Source organism: Palaemon carinicauda, chromosome 28 (genome assembly GCF_036898095.1).
Source record: "Palaemon carinicauda isolate YSFRI2023 chromosome 28, ASM3689809v2, whole genome shotgun sequence".
Taxonomy (NCBI): Eukaryota; Metazoa; Arthropoda; class Malacostraca; order Decapoda; family Palaemonidae; genus Palaemon; species Palaemon carinicauda.
The window spans coordinates 42,402,353-42,422,587 of NC_090752.1; the positions used below are offsets into that span (position 1 = coordinate 42,402,353).

General features: G+C 43.2%; 1 protein-coding gene across 1 annotated transcript in view; it reads left to right on the top strand.

Annotated features, from left to right (window-relative positions):
* The window catches only part of LOC137621527 (ubiquitin carboxyl-terminal hydrolase MINDY-3 homolog), a 102,783-nt gene that overhangs the window by 21,336 nt on the left and 61,212 nt on the right, over nt 1–20,235 (top strand). Inside the window, exons 3-4 of the mRNA XM_068351886.1 lie at nt 10,436–10,589; nt 17,800–17,932. Coding sequence (XP_068207987.1) covers nt 10,436–10,589; nt 17,800–17,932 — 287 coding nt within the window. The remainder of the gene's footprint in view (nt 1–10,435; nt 10,590–17,799; nt 17,933–20,235) is intronic.

Genomic DNA, 20,235 nt, shown 5'->3' on the forward strand with positions numbered 1-20,235 from the left:
ATTTTGTTTAGTTATTTTGATAACTTCTAAAATGAAATAAAAATTCTTAGCTCATATGATGTAAACATATTTTGCTGGTCTCTACCCACCCCCCTGGGTGTGAATCAGCTATTATAATCACCGGCTAAGTTAAATATTGAAAAATGTTATTTTGATAATAAAATAAATTTTTGAATATACTTACCCGGTGATTATAAATTAAAGGACCCTCCCTTCCTCCCCAATAGAGACACAGTGGACCGAGGAGAAAATTGAGTTCTTTGTTTACAATGAGTACTGGGTATCTGAACGACAGATGGCGCTGTTGAGTACACCCCCTACCTGTGTAGCGATCGCTGGCGAATTTTTACGTAGAGTTTTTCTGTCGAGCAACAGAGTTGCAGCTATTATAATCACCGGGTAAGTATATTCAAAAATTTATTTTATTATCAAAATAACATTTTTAGACCCAATTACAGTATAATAAACTAATGTCTTTATCCTAACTTCTAGTTATTCCTACGAAGATTCAAACTTCCGAGTCATTTATATTGTTTTACAGTACAGTACTCTATTTTCTACCAATAAAGAAAATAGTGCTTAGTTGGTAACTATAATAGGTTACCTAGCAATGGTACTACAGGGCTGTGCTATGCTCTTCGGCTCCACTCTTCTCATGGGCTTTGTGTTAAAAGGCTGTCTTCTTTTGCTGCTCTACGATCACAATAATGCTCCATACTGGATTACCCTTACATTGCTCTCTGTGTCTTTTTTCTCTATGTCTAGTGTTTTGCAGACTTTCCCCAGCTGTGATGGTTGCCCTTGTGGCACCTTCATGAGTCTAGTCTCGATAGATCCACATCCACATTGCCCTTCATGCCTTAGTAAACGATGTTCCATTGAATTTCTATGTAAGTATTGAGGGAGTGGCCATCTTCCTAGTGGGAGAAATATCGTTCCTGTCTCAAGAAATTAGCTAAAAGGATTGGCCCCTTCCTCCTCGTTTTCTATGTTGATCGATATTCCTCACTCCGTTCTTCCTTTTCCTGAGCTCTGAGGGACTCTGATAACTGAGGATGATGGCCATGATTTACGTTTATCTATTGATGATGATAATTTTGTAAATGTATCATCTCTCAATGGACCGAGTGATCACGAGTCACTCCTGGAGATTGATCCCTTGGCTATGGCCTCTGCTCTTCTGATACTTGATCCAGTCGCAATGTCTTTGGTGCTTGATTGTTATGACTTACACAGATCTCCTTCGTCTCCCACTAGTGTACTTAGTTGTGAACCCTTCATGCTGAAGTTTATCTTGGATGACTTTTTGCTTCTTGTGGTTTTACCCGTGAAACCGTCGAAAGTTTCCTTGTTCCCTTGCAAGAAGGACCCACTTACAAGTCAAGACTGCAATAACCCCTTTATCCTTGAGTAGTACTTCCATCCAGTGAAGTTTCAGTTGGAAAACACTATAGACACAATCAGTCCTCATAAGTAACACTTTAAGTGTCCTCCTCAAAGAAATTCTACTCGCCTCACAGGTCGAGCTTTAAGAAGGAGCTCTAAGCTTCTCCCTTTCATGCTGATAGAGGTAGAGATGCTTATCAAACAAATGAGTGTGATTCCTCCCAATTTTTCTGAACCCCTCTTCTCGTCATTCACATAATGATCTATGAGAGGAAGGATGTGCCGGGAAGAATTAAATCCTCTAGTACTACTCCTAAGATGGAGCCTCCCCTTATTCCTAAACAAAAGTCAATTCAGGAAGAACATGTCCTGATTACCATTGAAGACTCTTCGGACACCGGTGCACGTGCTGGTCCCATTTATACGTAGAAAGTGTGTAGCTTCATAACCAGATGTCAGAACCTCGAGGGGGTTAGCTACACACTTTCTACGTATAATGAATCTTAATTGCCGCTTGGATGGTTTGGGAGACCTTCCTTGCGTGCAAATAACAAATACACTTGGCATTGACGGAATTTCCCTCTATCGCAGTGTGCCAAATGACAAATTAACCAACTTCCCTCCACTTTCTTGGCATTCCTTAGCAAAGCTATGGGGGCTTCCCCCCCCCCCCCCCCCCCCCCCCGAATGGAGTCTAGCTTTTTCACGTCAATTGTGGCCTTCCTTGGGGCTGTCGGATTTCCCCCACTAAGGAATGGCTTTAAGCGGTGTTAAGGCTGGGGGTACAGCACAGCTTGGCCTCCCCTTCCCTTCCAGCCGCTGGAGGGGAGTCCCTGCCAGTTGATCTCGTGCCTCTATCGAAGATGTCCTCCGCAGGTTCTCTCCCTCCTGAGGATCTGCAGGTTGGTTCTCTCCTGAGTTCCACTCTTGCACATTCACCCTTTGGGATGAGAGTGCATGCTGAGTCCAATCAGCACGCTGGGTTTGCCTTGTACACTGAGTTTGCTAAGTCTGATTTTCCTTGCGGACCTCACCCTTACAAGTTTGCTGGCCCTTCAGGGTCCTCTGGAGTGGCCCACCTTTCAAGTAGCTCATAAGCAAGTGCATGAGTCATCACCCCCTAGCACTAGCTATTTGGAGCCTTCTGGTGTTTATGTCTGATGGCTCCCCGGAGCTAGAAGCTGCTTCCACCAAGCCCCTCAGGCGTCAAGAATCTTATTGAATATCGCAGGCGTGCAGCCTTCCATGCTCACGCCTCTGGGTACTACTCCTTTGGAAGTTTTGCATGTTTGGGAGAGTAGCTTATCACCATCCAATCTTGATCATTCTTTCCAGGAAGAGCGCTAGGTACAGTTTGCTAGCCAACCCTTTGCAATTGCTATTGCGAGTGTTTGTGCACCAGCATGCTGTAGTGGTTAGCAGGCTTCTACCAGCAAAACTTGCTGGCGGTTTATTGGGATGCCGGCCTTATTCCACTACCATACAATTATACGCACTGGCCACTGATGAATCCATAAGGGAAAAGAAATAAAAACAATATGGGCCCTGATCACCACCCCTTTTTAATTGTGGGGAAGTGGGACCCAATTACTATACAAAAAAAAAAAAAAAAAGGTTCAAGCAAATGTGACAACTGAGGTAAGGCTTTCTTGATATTTCAAATTCACTACACTTTTAAAATATAGAACTGAGGAATTAAACCTTATGAAAAGAAACATATTACAGTATAAAATTTAAATTTTTTTATTTCAAAAGTAAAAAATTAAGAGAAAAATAATGTTCCACAAATTGAAAAAAAAAAAATTAAGGTTGCATACACATTTGATGTTATGAAGTTCCGTATCTTGCATCTACTGTATAATACTAAAGCAACTACTACAGCATACAGAATATGTTCACACCACTCTTACATAATGTAAAACCAATTTTTACAGATACCCAACACCAGCATATTGAAAATTGGCAAGATTATAAATGGACTAAACTGAACTGGAGTCATAGTAAACTATCACCTACTTTGGTGAAACCTTGAACAACCCAAAGATAATAAAACCAAATTAGTTCCTATATCAATTTGGCTATTTCAGTGTCAGATACAGGTGACACTGAAGTGCAGTACCAATTGTTCTTATCAAGCCAAGTAGTAAAGAAAATACCTTATACAAAACAAGTTCATTACCAATAAACAAAATTTTCACTGGATTTAGATTTTCAATTTTACCAGATAGATATACAGTATTCACTGAAAATATAATTTGAATTGTTTATTATCCTGCTAGTACAGCAATAAAAAGTATTATATTGTCTTGTAATAGCATTCAGTTGTGAAGTACCTGCAGTAATAATGACTGCTTCAGAAATTCAAGAAGCTTCAGTTAATCTGACGTACATCTCATTAATGACGATATCAATAAAGAACATTTCCACCCACAAGAAATCACTACTTGGTCAAATATTACTCTGCAAACCTTTTACTAATCAAAGATGAACATCACTTTATTCATGGGTGCCCCACAGAGAGCAAGGTGTAGCTGAAGTCCTTGTAACAAAGAAATTATTAATTAATCACTATCTTGTGGGTAAATAAGCTTTAAACTTCCAATCACAATAATTTTTATAAATTATTCCCACACTAACCATTTTTACCACACAGCTTAGACTCATATGCTAATTATACTCGAAACAGTGGCAGATGTATATGTGTCAGCTTGTGCAAGTCAAAGTCACACATTCATTCCTCTCAACACGTTTATGAACGTTTCCAACACTGCTAGAGCTCAGTTTTTTCCTCATCGACATGCTTCGCTTTAACATTGCATACACAATTAGCTGTTTGTTCCATCACCTGAAGGCCTTTGTTCCAGAGTTGTCGGACAACGGCCTCGACTAGTTTTGTGAAAATCCTTGGAGCTACTGTATACTGAGCTCGAAGGGCATAGCTCTGAATACTGTACGTAGGCCTTAACTGCCAATTTGAAACCAAGGTAAGGGGAGAAGCGCAGACGTAATGGAAGATGCCAATAGGCATCAGAAAGATCTATGGAAACGGTGTAGACCCCATGGGGTAGTAGGGTCCGTATTTGCGAGATAGTCAGTATCTGGAACTTGTCGTTCAGAATTAATTTGTTTAGTGGGAACAAGTCCAGAAATGTTTTAAGAGTGTTCGAATCTTTCTTGGGCTTGCAGAATAGCTGCCCTTGAAAGTTCATGGATTTTGTGCAACAGATGACTCCCCTCCAGAGAAGAACCTGTATGTAATCCTCCAAGAATGGGGTTGTGGGTTGAAAGAACCTCTTAAACTGAGGGGGTTTTTGCCTCCATTTCCATCCTAGTCCCTTTGAAAGTATACGGTGAACCTAAGGATCGAACTCCCATTGATCACTGAAAAGATAAAGACTTCCTCCGACCGGGAGCTCCTCATTGTTGTTTTGAAGGACCTGCTTCTTATAACACCTTGCCTCTACTTCCTCGGCCCCTAGATTAACCACTCTCTCCAGACCTTTCTCTGCCGCTAGAACTTTTCTTCTGTAGTGGCTCAGGTTGGAGGCTGTGACAAATACTGATGGGAAACTGTGTACACAGTCTGGGGGATCATGGCAACTGAGGCCGTCATGACAGGAAAGGCTTTCCTGCCTTTAAAGGGTCTCCTAGACTTCTTGCCTTTGGGCTGAGGTCCTTTGTGGGTGAATTTCCTCTTAAATGACATACCCCAACTTTGCATAAGGCTCTTTTTCTCCTGAGCTGCTTTTTTCCATTACTTCTTTGACCAATTTCTGAGGAGAGAGATCTTTCCTCCAGATGTTTGAGTCAATCAACTTTTTATGATCACGCCTAATAGTTGTTGCGGCTAGAACGTGTTCTCTGCATGCTCTTCGGGCTAAAAAGAAAGCATGTAGATCTCTGTGGAAAGTAGCCAGATAAGTCTTTCCTAGGACTATGAAAAGGTTTGATTTGGAATAGTTCCCAATCAACAATTCTAGATAGGACTGGTTGGACAAAGAAGCAGATAGCCTGTGTTTAGCTTCCAATTCTTCCTTCAAAAGGAATTTGGGAATTCTAGGCAACCTTTCATTGAATTGTTTGTCTCCAATGTCCCTATCCAGTTTTCCGACCTTAAAGGTGTGTTTGGCATCTTCTCAACCGTCCAGGTCATAAGGAAGGGCTAGGGAGACAGGTTTGCACTCCTCTAGGTCTGGCAGTGGTCCACCTTCCATTACTGCCTTCTTCACAGCCTTTAAACTTTTCGTGGTGGAGGGAAAGACAGTATCTTTGGGAGTAACAAAGGTGGCTTGCTTGCTGCCGAAGGAAGAAAGTTGAGTATTTGTGAATTTGACCATCTTGAGTTCCTTAACTAATAAGGATTGAGCCTTGCTGTGGTCCAGAATGATAGTCTCCTTAAGGATTGTATCACCTCTAATGGATGCTTCAAAGAGTACTCTTATATAGTAGGAAGGATAATTATCAATAGAGGGGTAGAATTCTAAGTCGGAGGCAGGCTTAGAACCCATACCTACTCCAATGTGAGGGTACCCCTCACTCAGAGCCATTTGCTCTGCATAATGCCAAGGATTCTTAGCCGAGCAATCTGGTAGACTTGATGCTATTGGAGCCTTGGATATACAGTAGGTGCCTGTTGAAAAGCTTCTGTCTTCGCCTCCAAGGACGCTTGAGCTTGTTTATGTTCGGCATGTATGTTTTCATTGAATGCCTTCGTGGATGCCATAAACTCCAAGTGACTAGGTAACAAAGTTGTACTTAATGTAGGAACATGAGTAGAAATGGGGCAGGGGGCAGCAGATACAGGGATGGGGGATTGAGCTGAAGAAGTACTAGGCACTCTACCCACCTGATGGACATTTAGTGACTCATCAGAGGTTTCTATAGTCAGCAGGATCCTCTCCCTCTCTAATGACATAGAAGAGGTTGTCGCCATGTCGTCGGCCTCTAGGCTCATCACTTGAAGAGCGTCCCGAACTTTATCATCTGCATGATCTAATGGTACCGGTGGGAGTTGAACCATCAGTAACTGGTGACCAAAAACAGCAGTCACCTCAGCCTTAGGTAAGAAGAGGTCCTTGAATTCCATAGAAGGAAGATAAGGGGAAAGTTGGTGAGAGTTCTTCTGAAAGCCTCTCACCCAATGTAGAATGGTGTTCTGACTCAGCGCTTTCTCAACCTGGGAGACGTTAGCAGTGCGGAAGACAGTCTATTAGGTCCTTGCAAGTTTTGTAGTTGGAAGGTTCTCAAATTGCAAATGATCCTTTGGAAACATGACAGTCTGCATGCTTCCGGCAAGTCTTGTGGCGACAACGCAACTTGACCTGCCTGGTACAGGTTACCGTCGAACACTCCATGTCTTCAGCAACCTGTAAAGATAGAAAATTTCAATGAGTACAAGTGGTATAAAAAAATTTTTCTTATCCTAGAATAAATGTTAAATTAGAATTTATTGAAAATAATCTCTAGACTAAAAGTTTTCTACGACACTCGCTATGGCTACTGCTACACTACAGTGGAGACTCATGTCAAACAGCTCAGAAATCTTTAAAGATTCATGAAAGAATCATAAAAGACAGTGTGGTAGAAAATGGAGGAAAAGTGTAACATCAGTGGAACACTATTTCCCCCAAAGTCGATCTATTAGACAACCTAAGGTGGCAAATTCACATGCCATCCTGCCTAAGCTGGTAGCGACTGTCCCCGAGGCGGCAGCAGCTGTGTCTAAGGCGGCAGCTATTCCTAGCAACCATGGCATCATGAACTGACCTCTCACCAACCCAAGAGTGTTGACACAACACAGCAGTGGTATTGTCCTGTCGGCAAGAAATATGTGACGATCCTTTATAGAAACAGTCCACAAGCAAGGGGGAAAGGCACAGGAAATGTAAGGCAGTAGATAAGAAAACTACCAAAGACCTGGTCATTATCATTAAATCATAAGAAATGAGGTTAGCCCTGAAGATAATGAGAACCGTACAAGACGGCCAGGATGCCGAGAATTGTAAATTCAAGGGATATCCTGACAATCAGGTGGGATCCAATCGACCAACTTCAGAGGATAATGTTCCTCAGATATGGAAGAGGGTGTAGATGACCAGCCTAAGACTGCAGCTAAGGTGGCAGAGGGGAAGGGGAGTTCCCCCCTCAGCCCACTCACATCCAATGCTAGGAGAACTCAAGTCGACAAGACTGGAGACAGGGACATAATGCAATACTTCTGCCAGGATAAACCGACCAGGCAAAGGAGCCAAGACTCCACAGCAAGAGGTACATAGCTCAGGATGAGAAGCTGATGTCATAGACTAGGCAACCACTAAGATGGCAGAGGAGAACCCCAAGGGGTACTAACACTCTGCCTGGATAGGGTTAGGCCATAGGAAATACTGTGCAGGTAAGCCGAGCCTGCATAGCAGATGAGGGAAACTCAAATGCTAGGGTAAGTAGACTAAACTAAGGAACTGTAGTTCCTAAGACAGTAAAGGGTTATGGTCTAACTAGGAAGGGGAAAGGGGCCACAAGCTATCCCGTCCATCTATTTAGCAACGAAGGACACGTCAGTCATCAGAGAACTGGACAGGGAGGGAAACAATGTTCCAAAGCAAGTAAACGCACCAGCAGGCACAAGTGGAGGTGGGGTTTTAGGAAGGGAGACTCAGAAATTGGTGAGGCGGCAGGATAGGAAGGCCCAACTGTAGTATTAGAACTAATATGGCGTTCGAAGGGGTGTGCAGTAAGAAGGCACAGAGAATGAGTTCTAACAACTAGCTGCTAGCTTACAAAAAACTAAGAAGGGAAGCCTAGGAATGAGTAACGCAATACTAAAAGGAGGTCTGCCTGTCAGCATTAGAACAAGGTTAGTGTGTTCTAAGGGATGAACAAGAAGTAGACATAGGCGGCACACCTGGCCAAACACACAGGCTAAGTGGATGATTGAAAAACAGTCACCCTAGGACAACTGTAAAACACTATCAAATGCTCCCAGAAGGACCTTAAGGACTGCTGCTCCCCACTATGACAAATCAATAGCTTGGGAGAATGGGCAGCCTCACGAAACCTGTAAGGTTAAGTGAAAGAAGGTAATGGTGTACTGAATGGTCTTTGGATCACCTTGTCACCGAAAAAGTCCCGACTTTACGGGGTTCTCCAACTAGGGATCTGTTCTCAACGCTCCTGAACCTCAGGCTTCCACTACTCCCCAGTCCTAGACCCCACGACTCTCTGGCAAGAAGCATGCCAACAACGGTGGGTACAACAACGATGTTTACGTCTCATCCCTGTTTTGTCTGGATAAGGGTACTCAAGAAGGCTAGAACATCGGTCAGCCTTCATAGCTCTGCTATGGCATTACGCAGAATGTTTTCCAAACCTTCTGCAGCTCCTGATAGAGCCTCCAAGAGAACCCTCTCCACGTCAGACAACCACACTACGACATCTACCACAAGCTCACAAGCTATAGCTTTGCCATGATTGTACGCCTGGAGACTACCCAGTACCTCCTCTCTCACAGAGGCTTTTCGCAATAAGTTCCGAAGAGGTTGTCTAGATATCCTAGGAATTCCTCAGCATCAGTCTACCAGGCATTCCACTTCACCAGGCAACAAATTTTCACCTGGTTTAGAAGACAGTGTTCCTACACTATTTGACAAGGCCAAACGAATCAAGGAACTTCAAGGTCTCTCTTTCGACATCGCCCATTAATGAGAAGGGTGAAAGGCAACGTTCAGTTTCATCCCCGAGTATGTTGCCAGACACAGTCTCCAGAGGTGTCGGATCCTACACAAGTCTCCACTTTGTAACTGATGATCCAGATCATCTATTACTGTACCCGGGGTAAGGTATGAGACTCTACCTCAAGAAAATGGCAACAGCCCACCCGGGTCCCTTCTCTTGTCATCAGCACTGGGAGAGACAAAAGGAGGATCCCCAAAACATCACCTCTGCTGGATTCACAGAGTCATCAATTACACCCTGAATCCAGATCCTCATCCAACATGTTGACTCACAATGTCAGGGGCATAGCCATGCCCCTGACCCTTCTAAGCAGATTACTCTGTGACGCAGGTTTTACAAGCAAGGGTGTGAATGCTCCAGGTGACTTTCACAACCTTTCTCCTGCAAGACGTGACCCACAGGAACTCGATACGATCTCTGTCGGTCCTACGGTGGCTGCACAACAGCTCTTTGTATACCTCAAGCTCCTTGTTGAACAAGTAGCAGAAGGTTGAGGGTACTATTACCCCGCTTTAGTCTGCGTGAATGAAAAGATTTGAATGTCTCTTATTCTTTTCTTCATCCTATCCTCTCGTGGGGAAAGCAGCATCCTGGGTTCTGTGCATAAGCTGACCTCAAACCACTGGAGGTAAACCATGTTCCCTTGTGTACCTAGTATTAAGCTAATACTGTTGCGTCCCCACACCCTGGAGAGGTGGTATTGGGAAAGTCTTAATTACAACAGTTCTTCCTACAAAAAGACTTACAATAACTTTACCTAGACAGTCACGCTTCTAAATATCTCAACACATAGCTTGCGTAGGCCGTGGACTTTGTGTAGCGAGGTTTTAGCGAGGCGCAGGGACTCCTTATTTTGAGTACTAACGTACTCTGATAAGGAGCCCCTGGGTAATGCCAAAAATCAGATTGGCAGGGACGTCCACCCTTCCTAATGGGTGAGTCACCCCTAAATAAATAGCGTAAGTTTGTATTCCAGTTACGGAACAAATGACAAATTCTTAGATAATTTGTATTTTTCCTTACGATACAAACCTTAGCTATTTATACAAACTAGCCCGCCAGCCTTATCCCCCTTGAAGTCCTATTTTCAAACAAAGTGAATAAAATCACCGGTGTGTGAGTGGGAGCGGTAGCAAGCTGTCCCCGCTAACTAGCGGTGTGGGTAGTTAACCCTCGCTAAATTTTAATGGCTCGTCATTTCAGCTTCGCAGGAAGTAATACCCCTAAATAAATAGCTAAGGTTTGTATCGTTAGGAAAAATACAAATTATCTATGAATTTATCATATCATAAAATTTGGTCAATTTGTTAACAAACAGGTTGAAAGTACAACAGTGGACCAGTTTTTAGCAGTAGCCCTTACGGAGATGCTGTGCCAGTGTAAACAGCCGTCCACGTTAGGGGTGCAAACTGGAGATAAATCAAATTCACCCACCCATTCTGGTGATGGAAGCTCACCCTCGAGAAAAGAAGGTAGGATAGTCTTTTGATATTGTGAGTATCTCTTTATTTTACTTGAATATGTTATGTGTTTGCTTCTGTAATGTAAACTGCAAATTATTGCACAAATGTAAAAAGGTAGTTCCACTAGGCAGACTGCTATGCAAGGGAAAAATTTCATTATTTATTATACTGTACAGAAACTGAATTTTGCTGTTATGGGAATAGATACAGTACTAATTTTTGGGGGTAAGGAATTGACAACACCATTTCTTTGAATTTGAGCTTTTCAAATTCTGTGAAAGATATTCCATGAAGGTTATAAAAACAGAACTTGTAAAAATGTGTTGAAAAAAATTCTATTCAATTCTGTTTTGATGTAGGGTTTTATTTACTTTAGCTAGATATTATGGTTGGTGTTGAAAATATTGCTTGTACAATTCAGAGCCTATATGCATCAAAATGTGTTGTGAGAGAGACAATTGAAATCCCTCTCTGCTAACTGTAAACAAGCAGGCATGTTATTTAGTGTAAGTCAATTGTTGAGTAAGTGATAATTCTGAATCAATTGTAATTGGAAAGGGACTCTGTAATATTACCAGATTTATAATTACATAATGATTTAATGTTCCCTAAATATTTCTACTAAAATCTAATAAAGTGCTTGTAATAAGCCCATATCATAGTCATGAAATAATCCCAGATGGTTCAGGCTCTTTGAAATGGAAATGGTAATTATTCTGTACTACTGCGGGTACTGTAGATAGGTGGATTTCAAGGTCCAAGGTAAGTAGAATTAATAGCTGGTTTTGGTGAGAGTTCATAATTATTTTCTTAGAGGTGCTTTTACATGTCAGGGTTTATGTCTCCTGAAAAGGGTTCCCTATTGACCTTGAGAAATAAGTTCACATTTACACTATAAACATTTTTGTCATCTTTCCCCTTACTAATGATTGGTGAGAAATGCATGATTTTTTTTATAATTTCTACTGAAATTGTCCTTTTGCTTCCATATCTAATACTTTTATCAACTAATCTAGGTCTATTTTTCAGTTGTTACACTAAATACAAACCCTCACTCTTTATATGATTATACTTTTATTAGCTGAAAGATAGCCATAAAACTTTTAGCGAGTTGTAAACAACAGTACCCTACCACTACACCCAGGAGGTGGTAGCCAGCTACCCTGCTCACACACAGGCACACCTGTTTTCTCCTCACTTTTTATTATTGGCTTGGAGAGAGTAGACGTTTGTCTTTCTCTCGTCCCAACTGTTTTTATGGGCCTTTGACTTTTCTTAGGTTTTTATATACAGTATATTTAATTATTATTGTAATGTTTTTATATATATATATAAATGTTCCTTTACCTTTACAGCTTCATTCTTGAGCAACACTCAATGTCTTCCTTCAAATTAAGCTAGAGCTCATTGAGGGGAAGCAGAGAGTACCGCGCGGTTGCTTGCCTCCAGTTCTTGGAACTTTCCCTTACGAGGGAGTCCCTCTACCAGCCACTGCTCAGCAATCTTCCTGCTTCTGGGAAGAATTGCCGACAGGGGCAGCAGATGTTGGTCACCTTTTCCTGTCTGCGGGAGAGACTCCCTTCATGTGTTTGGTCTCCACTTTGGGGGATTCCTTCGGCAGGAATTGGACTCTTCCATTTCCCGCTCTTTGTCTTAGGGAGCAGTTCACGTCGCCCAGCAGACTCGTCTCACCCTGATCTCATCTCGTCAAGTTTACTCGTCTCGCCAGCAGACTTGTCACTCCCAGTTGACTCGTCTCACCTACAGCTCGCCATTTACCAGCTTGTGATCATCACTTACCACCTCACTGTTTGCCAGCTCGTGATCATCACTCTCCAGCTCGTCGTTTGCCACCTTGTGATCGTCATTCTCCAGCTTACCGTTCGCCAGCTTGTGTTCGTCACTCTCCAGGTTGCTGTTCACCAGGTTGTAATCATCACTCACTGTTCGGCCAGCTCTCCGTTCCCCAGCTCAATTTATGTCAGCTTTCCGTTCATCAGCTCACTGTTCGCCTGCTCGTCAGCTTGTGATCTTCTCTCGCCAGCTCTTGCTCGTCGTTTCCCAGCTCTTGCTTGCTGTTCACCAGCTTGTGATCATCACTCACCTGTACAGGATTGTCACTAGTCAGCTCTCTTCCAGGTTGCTGTTATACCAGCAACTGCTTCCAGCACCTGATGCTTTTCCCCTATCTACTTTTCCTTCCTAGGTAAAGGTTCTCTCCTTGACAATCTCCTGTTGCTGAGACCCTCACTTCAAACAAGCATACTGCTCTTCTTGGTGAGACCCTCCTCCTCCTCTGGTCTTCGGAGAGTATCCTCATCGTGACAACATAGACCGTCTTCCCCTACTCTCTTTGAGATGCGCTACTTGGGTAGTGCTTCCCACGTGCAGTTGAAGTAGTTTAGCACACATTCCCTTCTTGGAACCTATCCCAGCACTCTCCATTGACGGGCGGAGTAAAACGCAAATGTTAACCTTGGTGCTTAATACCCCACTCGTCTCTTGGAATTTGTTGTTTCACACAAGCCGAGTTTTCGGTTCCCGATGATTCCATCTTTTCTGAGCTTCGAAGAGACTGTGTATACCATTGGCAGTGTTCTACATAAGCTCTCCAGTCCGTGTCAGAATTCACAAACGATCATCCCTCATGAATGTGTTTTTTTTCTCTATGACCACCACTAGCATTTTTTTTTTTTTTTACTAACGAGTGGCTTACGTGCCATGTGCCTCAAGGACGAAATCGCCGCTTCTACTTGCTACCTCTGCCCTTGTGTCACTTTACGGTATATGGTCACCTTACAAGCCAACGTCTTCATTGTTAAGACCTGCGTTAGTTGCACATGCGCTCACACCTATTCTCCCCTGGCAGGTACAACATACTTCTACATAGCGGTTGCCGCAATAAAAATCTTCCGACCACTCGCCTTTGCCGAATTTCTCTGTTGAGTCCCAACGAATCTTGTGAGCATAATCCTTTGGGGTCATTTGCTTCTCTTCTTTCCACAAGTTTGAGAATGTGTTGGATCTCTGTTACAGTTCTTGGGCTAATTCCTTGGATCTGCTCCTCAGCCCTTCATACCTCCTTTGGGAGACAACTCCGTGGGGTTATTCTCTCTTTCATTCCCTCGGCTCTCAGGGATTGAATTCAGCACTGTCTTACACTATGGCCTTAGCAACTTAGTTGCAGGGACTCCTCCGACCAGTGAAGTTAGGCAACGTGGGGTACGGTCATCACTTGGACGGGTGACCTCCTATCACCAGAGCCTGTTGGCATCTCTTTTTGCCCTCTGTCTCCGTCAGCCTATGCTCCCTTGGATTTTTGTACGAGCATCTTCAGCCCTCCATCCCTGAGGTACTCCCCCAGAGAGGAATATACGACCAACTTTAAGCTTGAACTTGGTCTTGTTTGTCAACCCTCAGACAATGACGCTCTTCTGCCCATCAGCCAATTTTTTTCGTCCTCGAGGGAGGTTTTTCCTGTAGTGGGTAATCCCCTCCTAAGAGCTCGGATTACTCATCTCGTTTTGACAAGGACAGAGAATCCGTAGCCCAGCTACAAGAGCATACTGTACTCGTCGTTCTCTTCCACCCACCTGTTGAGGTGTGAGAGCTGTTATCTCTTTAACCTTCGTGATCCGAACATCCGGTCGGACGTCCGGATTCAGGGACTACGTATTTCTGGCAGAATGACGTATGTCATCAAGACATCTCCGAGCTTGTATGGTTAGTTCTTCCTATAGAAGTCTCCAGTCTTGTCCTCTTCTCCAGGAACAAGTTAGTCCATCAAACTCTGTCCAGTGAGGAGAATGCATATGGTCAAACAAACAATTAGTCCACATTACTTCCTGTGAACGTTCGACCACTAGGACTCATATTCCTAGATTCATGGACATCCATTTTCAAGGAAGTATCTTCGTTCATATATTCATTCCATGTCAAGGTGCGGTGTCAACCTGACCCTACAAAATTGGCTTCGTTCTCTTAAGACTTCTAAATGACTGGCTGATCCTAATAGACTCTGTGGCTTATCTTTGTCACCAACCTTGACAACTTCTTGAGTTTACTACTACCAGAAGATTGAAGTAAATATCGAGAGGTATCCCGGCTTCCTTTTCAGAGATGGGTATCCTTAGACATGTTCATCGTCATCAGCTGGTAGAAGTTTTCAGCAGAGTGACTGGGTTCAAAGTGGAGCATAGCGGTAGTCTCTTCCTTCTTTGAGATGCGCTTTCAGCCAGCAGTGGTTACGTCTCATGGGTCACCCTTTCACTCTGGTTAGTCAATCCTTCATTGGAATCCTTCGAATCCAAACTCTTCAAGGGCAGTCAGATCCCAGGTGGTTCAGTACGAGGGCTCTTCCTTTTCTCTGGTCTCTACGGGATCCGGCCAGGAGGCGAACCTGATAAGATGGTGACAAATGATAATAGCAGCCGAGGAGTCAACCTCGTCATCCCTTCCCCAGATTTGACGCTCCCTTCAGATGCATCAAAGAAGGGGGGGGGGGCCCACATGCTGCCTCACTCAGCTTCCAGGCTCTAGTGTTTGTCCAATTGGTACCGTCATTTAAATCTCCTTGAGATGAGGGCAGCCTTCCTAACAAAGGGTAACCCCTTTAATGGAAAACCAGGAACGAGCTTCAGCTACGTTTCTCAGGTAACGCTCGATGTTGAGCAAGAACTCATTGATGGGATAGAGAGAGTTCGGCCAGAATGTTTGCGTCCAGGTGTTGGAACTTTACCTTCCGAGGGAGAGTCCCTTCACCTGCCACTGGTCAGCAATCTAACTACTTTTGGGGAGAGTTGCCTACAGCGGCAACAGATGTTGGTCGCTGTTTTCCCGTCCGTGGGAATTACTTCCTTCACCTGTTTGGTCTTCCCATCAAGGGATTCTCCCGGCGGGAATTGGATTCGTCCGCTCTCCCTCCATGGGAAAGTCCCTCCTCCAGCCACTGTTCAACAATCTTCCTGCTTGTGGGAAAAATCGCCGACAGCAGCAGTAGACGTTGGTTTCCTTTTCCCGTTTGCGGGAAAGACTTCCTTCACCTGTTTGGTCTTCCTTTCTGGGGATTCTTCTGGCTGGATTTGGTTGCATCCATTCCCTGCCATTGCTCTTTGGAGCAGGCCTTGTCATTGGCAGTCTCGTCTAGCTAGAAGACTCGACTCGCCCTTCAGACTCATCTAGCTAGAAGACTCGACTCACCCTTCAGAATCGACTCGCCCTTCAGACTTGTCTTGCCCAGCAGACTCGTCTGCAACTCCTGACGGAGATCCCGAGAGAACTCCCTACGTGTGAACATCTTTCACAAATCCGTAGCTTCACTGCGACTTTACGCTTGGAGACCTTCCACCTCCTCAACAACCTGTGAAGAGGATGTCTGGATGCCTGCGTAATTTTTACTGCATCGGTCTACCAGGCCAAGTAGACTGTCTTCTCTGGTTAGGGTTGTAGGAGGGTTATCTCTCCCATTGATATGACGATTATCGTAATAGTGAAGTTTCTCGTTTACTTTCAGGAACAAAGCTTCTCTCAATCTCGGCAATGAAAGACCTCTGCTCGTCCTTGAACTTTGACTTCAGACCGAAAGGAATTAACTTTTCATCTATGTCAGCTTCGCCTCTCTTCATATGGAGTTTTGAGCCTCCTATCCTCAGTTTGAAGGTAGACCTACTCCATGGGTCATGGTTCACTTTCTTCAGTACCTGAAGGGTGCCCCCTACAACCCAGGACTCCAAGCAGCAGATCTTCACATGACCCAGATGACAGGTCTCCGGCTTGTGCTGGTTTCGGCCAAGAGAGTTGGCGAATCCCAGGAGCCACCTTCAACGTCTCTCTTTCACGGCGATGGGCCAGGAATACTCTACTAGGTTCCTGGCAGCTTGGATCCCAGATTTGAGCTCTTCAGATTGGGAGTCCTTCATAACATAACCAATGATCCAGATCAATGGCTACTATACCAGGGAGGAACTTGAGGTGCTACCTCAAGGAAACTACAGGACTTTGCCCCCGAGTGTCAGCACTCTTTGTCAGTCTGTGTAAGGTCAAGAGAAGGATCATCTGAACACGTACGTACGTTCTTGGCTTGGATTCGCAAGGTCATGGACCGAGCATATGAATCCTGATCCTTCTCCTTATAGAGGAGACCTAGAGCTTATAATAAGGGCATGAGTACGCCCATAGCGTTTATGGAAACTAGTCTGTGACGCAAGCCTTGTCAGTGGACTTGTTGAAGCATCAAATGACCTTCACTGCTCACTTATGGAAACTATTCTGTGACCCAGGCCTTGTCAGTGGGCTTGTTGAAGCATCAAATGACCTTCACTGCCCACTTCCTGCAAGACGTGACCCACGGGAACATGTAGATATTCTCCATTGACACTGTGGTGTCTGCACAGTAAATGGATTGAACACCTCAGGCTCCTTGATGGACAAGTGACAGATGGGGAGGGCAGAGTTTAACCATGGTTAACTCTGGGATAAACAACAAAGAATCACTGGCTCTTTCTTTCATTCATCTTACCCCCTGAGTATGATAACAGCACCTATGGTACTCTGCAAAGCTGGCCTCCTCTGTCTGCAGGTAGAACCGTTTCCCTTGTGTAACCTGTTATAGAGATATATACTGGTTACATCCCCATATCCCCAGGTGAGGTGGGATTGGGTATCGTTGATGGTTGATTCTAAGATTTTTACGTTTCTGAAAATTTACCAGATTCTACTTTCAATATTAATTCTAAAGAGCTAGTGCAGATCCTTCTGGGTCACAATTAGCTAGTCTGGAATCATTAACAGCTCCTCTCTCACCTTAATTGTAGTTGGATCTGTAAGTAATGGTTTTGTGGTGAAAAAATTATTTTTTCAAAACAAAATTGTTTTTTTTTTCAAAATTTAATATTTCAAACCAAAATGGGATTTTTTCATACAAACCCATTCTTAATAAGGAGTGAGCGGTTGCCTTTGAAGGGGCCTGGAGCATCTAGAACAATTTTGTTACCCTAATGATGGCAAGCTATTAGTCACTGGTTTTTATAAGATTAATTTTGTTTCAAAAACATTATAAGAATTTTTTGTTACAGAAGAATTGCCATGTGATGTTGTTCCATGTTAAGGTACAGTATGTCTCATTTCATCTTATTTACTTACTTTATCATGATAGATCATGGACTTCCAGTTACTGTACTAATAACATCCTTGATTAATCAGCATTTTTTTCTTTTATCAGGCCCATTTGCAATTGCATGCTTGGACGATCCCCTGCCACAGACTAATGATCATTCAACCTCGAGCCTGCATGAAGAAGAACCTTCACCAACTTTAAGTGCCAAAGATTACAGCCTTTTCCATTCCAGTGTTAGGTATGACTTTGAAGAGCAGTTGTTTAAAATCCAGGTTTCATTCATATGTAATTGTGCATGATTTAAAGTTGCAGTGAAGTGGATGGAAATGGGAAGTTTACATTAGTAAGGAGTACGGTACAGCACTAATAGTTTATTAGTTTACTGTATAATCAGGAGTTATTGTCTCAGCAAAATTTTATAATTGAGAGGATAAACTTTTTAGTAGTGATATGATTTCAAGCACTTGAGTTATTATTAAAAGATAAAGAGATGTGATATCATATGATTTCAAATTCCATAAAAACTCATGAAAAGTAAGGATGATTTAAGGCAATAGTTCCTGGTTTTACTTGTTCCATAAGGATTAACATTTTTATATAATAGTACAGTACAGGGTGATGATGTCAACATATTTATTAATTGGTTGGAAGTTATTGTGTTATAAAAGGATATTCAAGTTAATAATTACTGTAGTATGAGAGTGAATAGAGAAGTAATTTGTAAGATAACTGATACCAAAAAGTGTTTGAGACCAATTCAAGGCTTTGAAAGATATCTAAACAGGATATAAATCAGAATAGTGTAGGAAGTGGACACAAATTGCCATATTGAGGTGACCATTTCTTGTACAAAACAGGTAAATTTTTTGCTTTTTAATGTGTTACATGTATGCAAGTAAGTTCTGAAAGTTGACTGACTAACATTAAAATAACAAATTTTAAAAGTAATTTATATATTTGCAAGCTATACAAACCTGATCCTTTAAAATAAAAAGAATCTGGCTTAAGCAATGCTGGAACTGCCATTGAATTGTTAACCAGGTATTTGGTTAACGACAAGTGGTGCTGATGAAAGTCCCTCCCACCCTCCTGTTACAGAATTGCTATTTCAGGCCTTAGGCCTAGGACTGAGGGGGATAGTTGCGGTGGGAAATGTAATTTAAAGGACTCCCGTTTGTGTAGCTTGGAAAAATAGAAATTACTTTTGAGATTTGTTGTTTGTTTCTCCCCATACACAAACCTTACATTCTTAATAATAGGGAGACTTACTCATTGGTGAGAGTCCCCTAGAACCAAACTGGAAGGTTATTTTCTTTACTAGACACATTATCTTTCCTGGTCCTGCATGGGAGCAATGAATGTAATTCCAACAATCTCCAATTAGCTAATCATAGCGATGAAGAAGCTGTTAAGGCCTCAGCCAGTACTGGTTTAAAAGGTAGCTATTACTAGGATACAGAAAATCTCTCCCTAACAGAGGTGGCATCGGCAGTGTCACACCAAACATATGAAGAGAAATTTTTGGTGAGACAGACTCATCCTCTCCCTTGTCTGGATGATATAAGAGTTTGTGGCAGATGTAGCCTACAAGAAAGATGCTCTGTTGTGTAACTTGCCAGCATCAGACGTCCAACTATCATGATATGGTTGCGGCTTCCAAGAGACTTATGCAGAATTCGTTACTTTAGACAGGAAGCATACTAGGTCTTGTGTGGGAGCTAGGAGTGTTATATAAGTATTGAGTAGCCTCCTAAAACTCTCTTACTGATGCATAGAAGAGAGGCATTCTTTAGGAAAAGATTCTTATGATGCTCTTCTTAGGTTAGAAGTAGATACGTGTGCCAGGGCCCTGAGGACGAGGACCATTCCACCTTAGGATCTATGTCCCAGGATTGACAAGACTGCCCAAGGTTGTCTTTGAGCATGGAATAATCCCCCATGAGGAAAAGGGATGCATGTAATACTGAGGAGCCTCTTCATCTCCCATTTTTATGCTGAAGCGAAGAAGAGAGACAGTGTTAAGAGAAAGACCCTATACTGTAATGCCCTTTCCACATTAGCAGGGGGTGAGTGCACCCATTTTCTGAGGATAAGCTCCAGAATAGGCAAGACTGTTCAAAGCTCCCTTCGAGCAAGGACCCAACCCCCAAGTAGGAGGAATCCAAACTCTAGTGAGGTGCTTCCTCAACAGAGGCAGATATAGATGTCCATGATCTCCTGAAAGAAACATTCCTCACAACCCCCATCGTAGAGAGTGTGTCTATTGGGACCTACCTGAGAGCTAGACAGATGGGACAACACCAAACTTGGGGCCACCCCAGAGTGTTCCAGAAAAGGAATCAGGAAGGTTGACAGCATGTTCCACTCAAACTGGACAATGTGGGTACTCGATTCCTGGAGGGAAAGTTATCCACTACCAGAATGTCAGAAGTATCTGCCATCCTGGACACACAGTCCACCTGATGAAGTCCTGTGGAAATGGTTGCTGGATGAGCTTAGTCAATCCCTTCCGGAGGAGGAGGGTTGCTTCAAAGGTGGTGT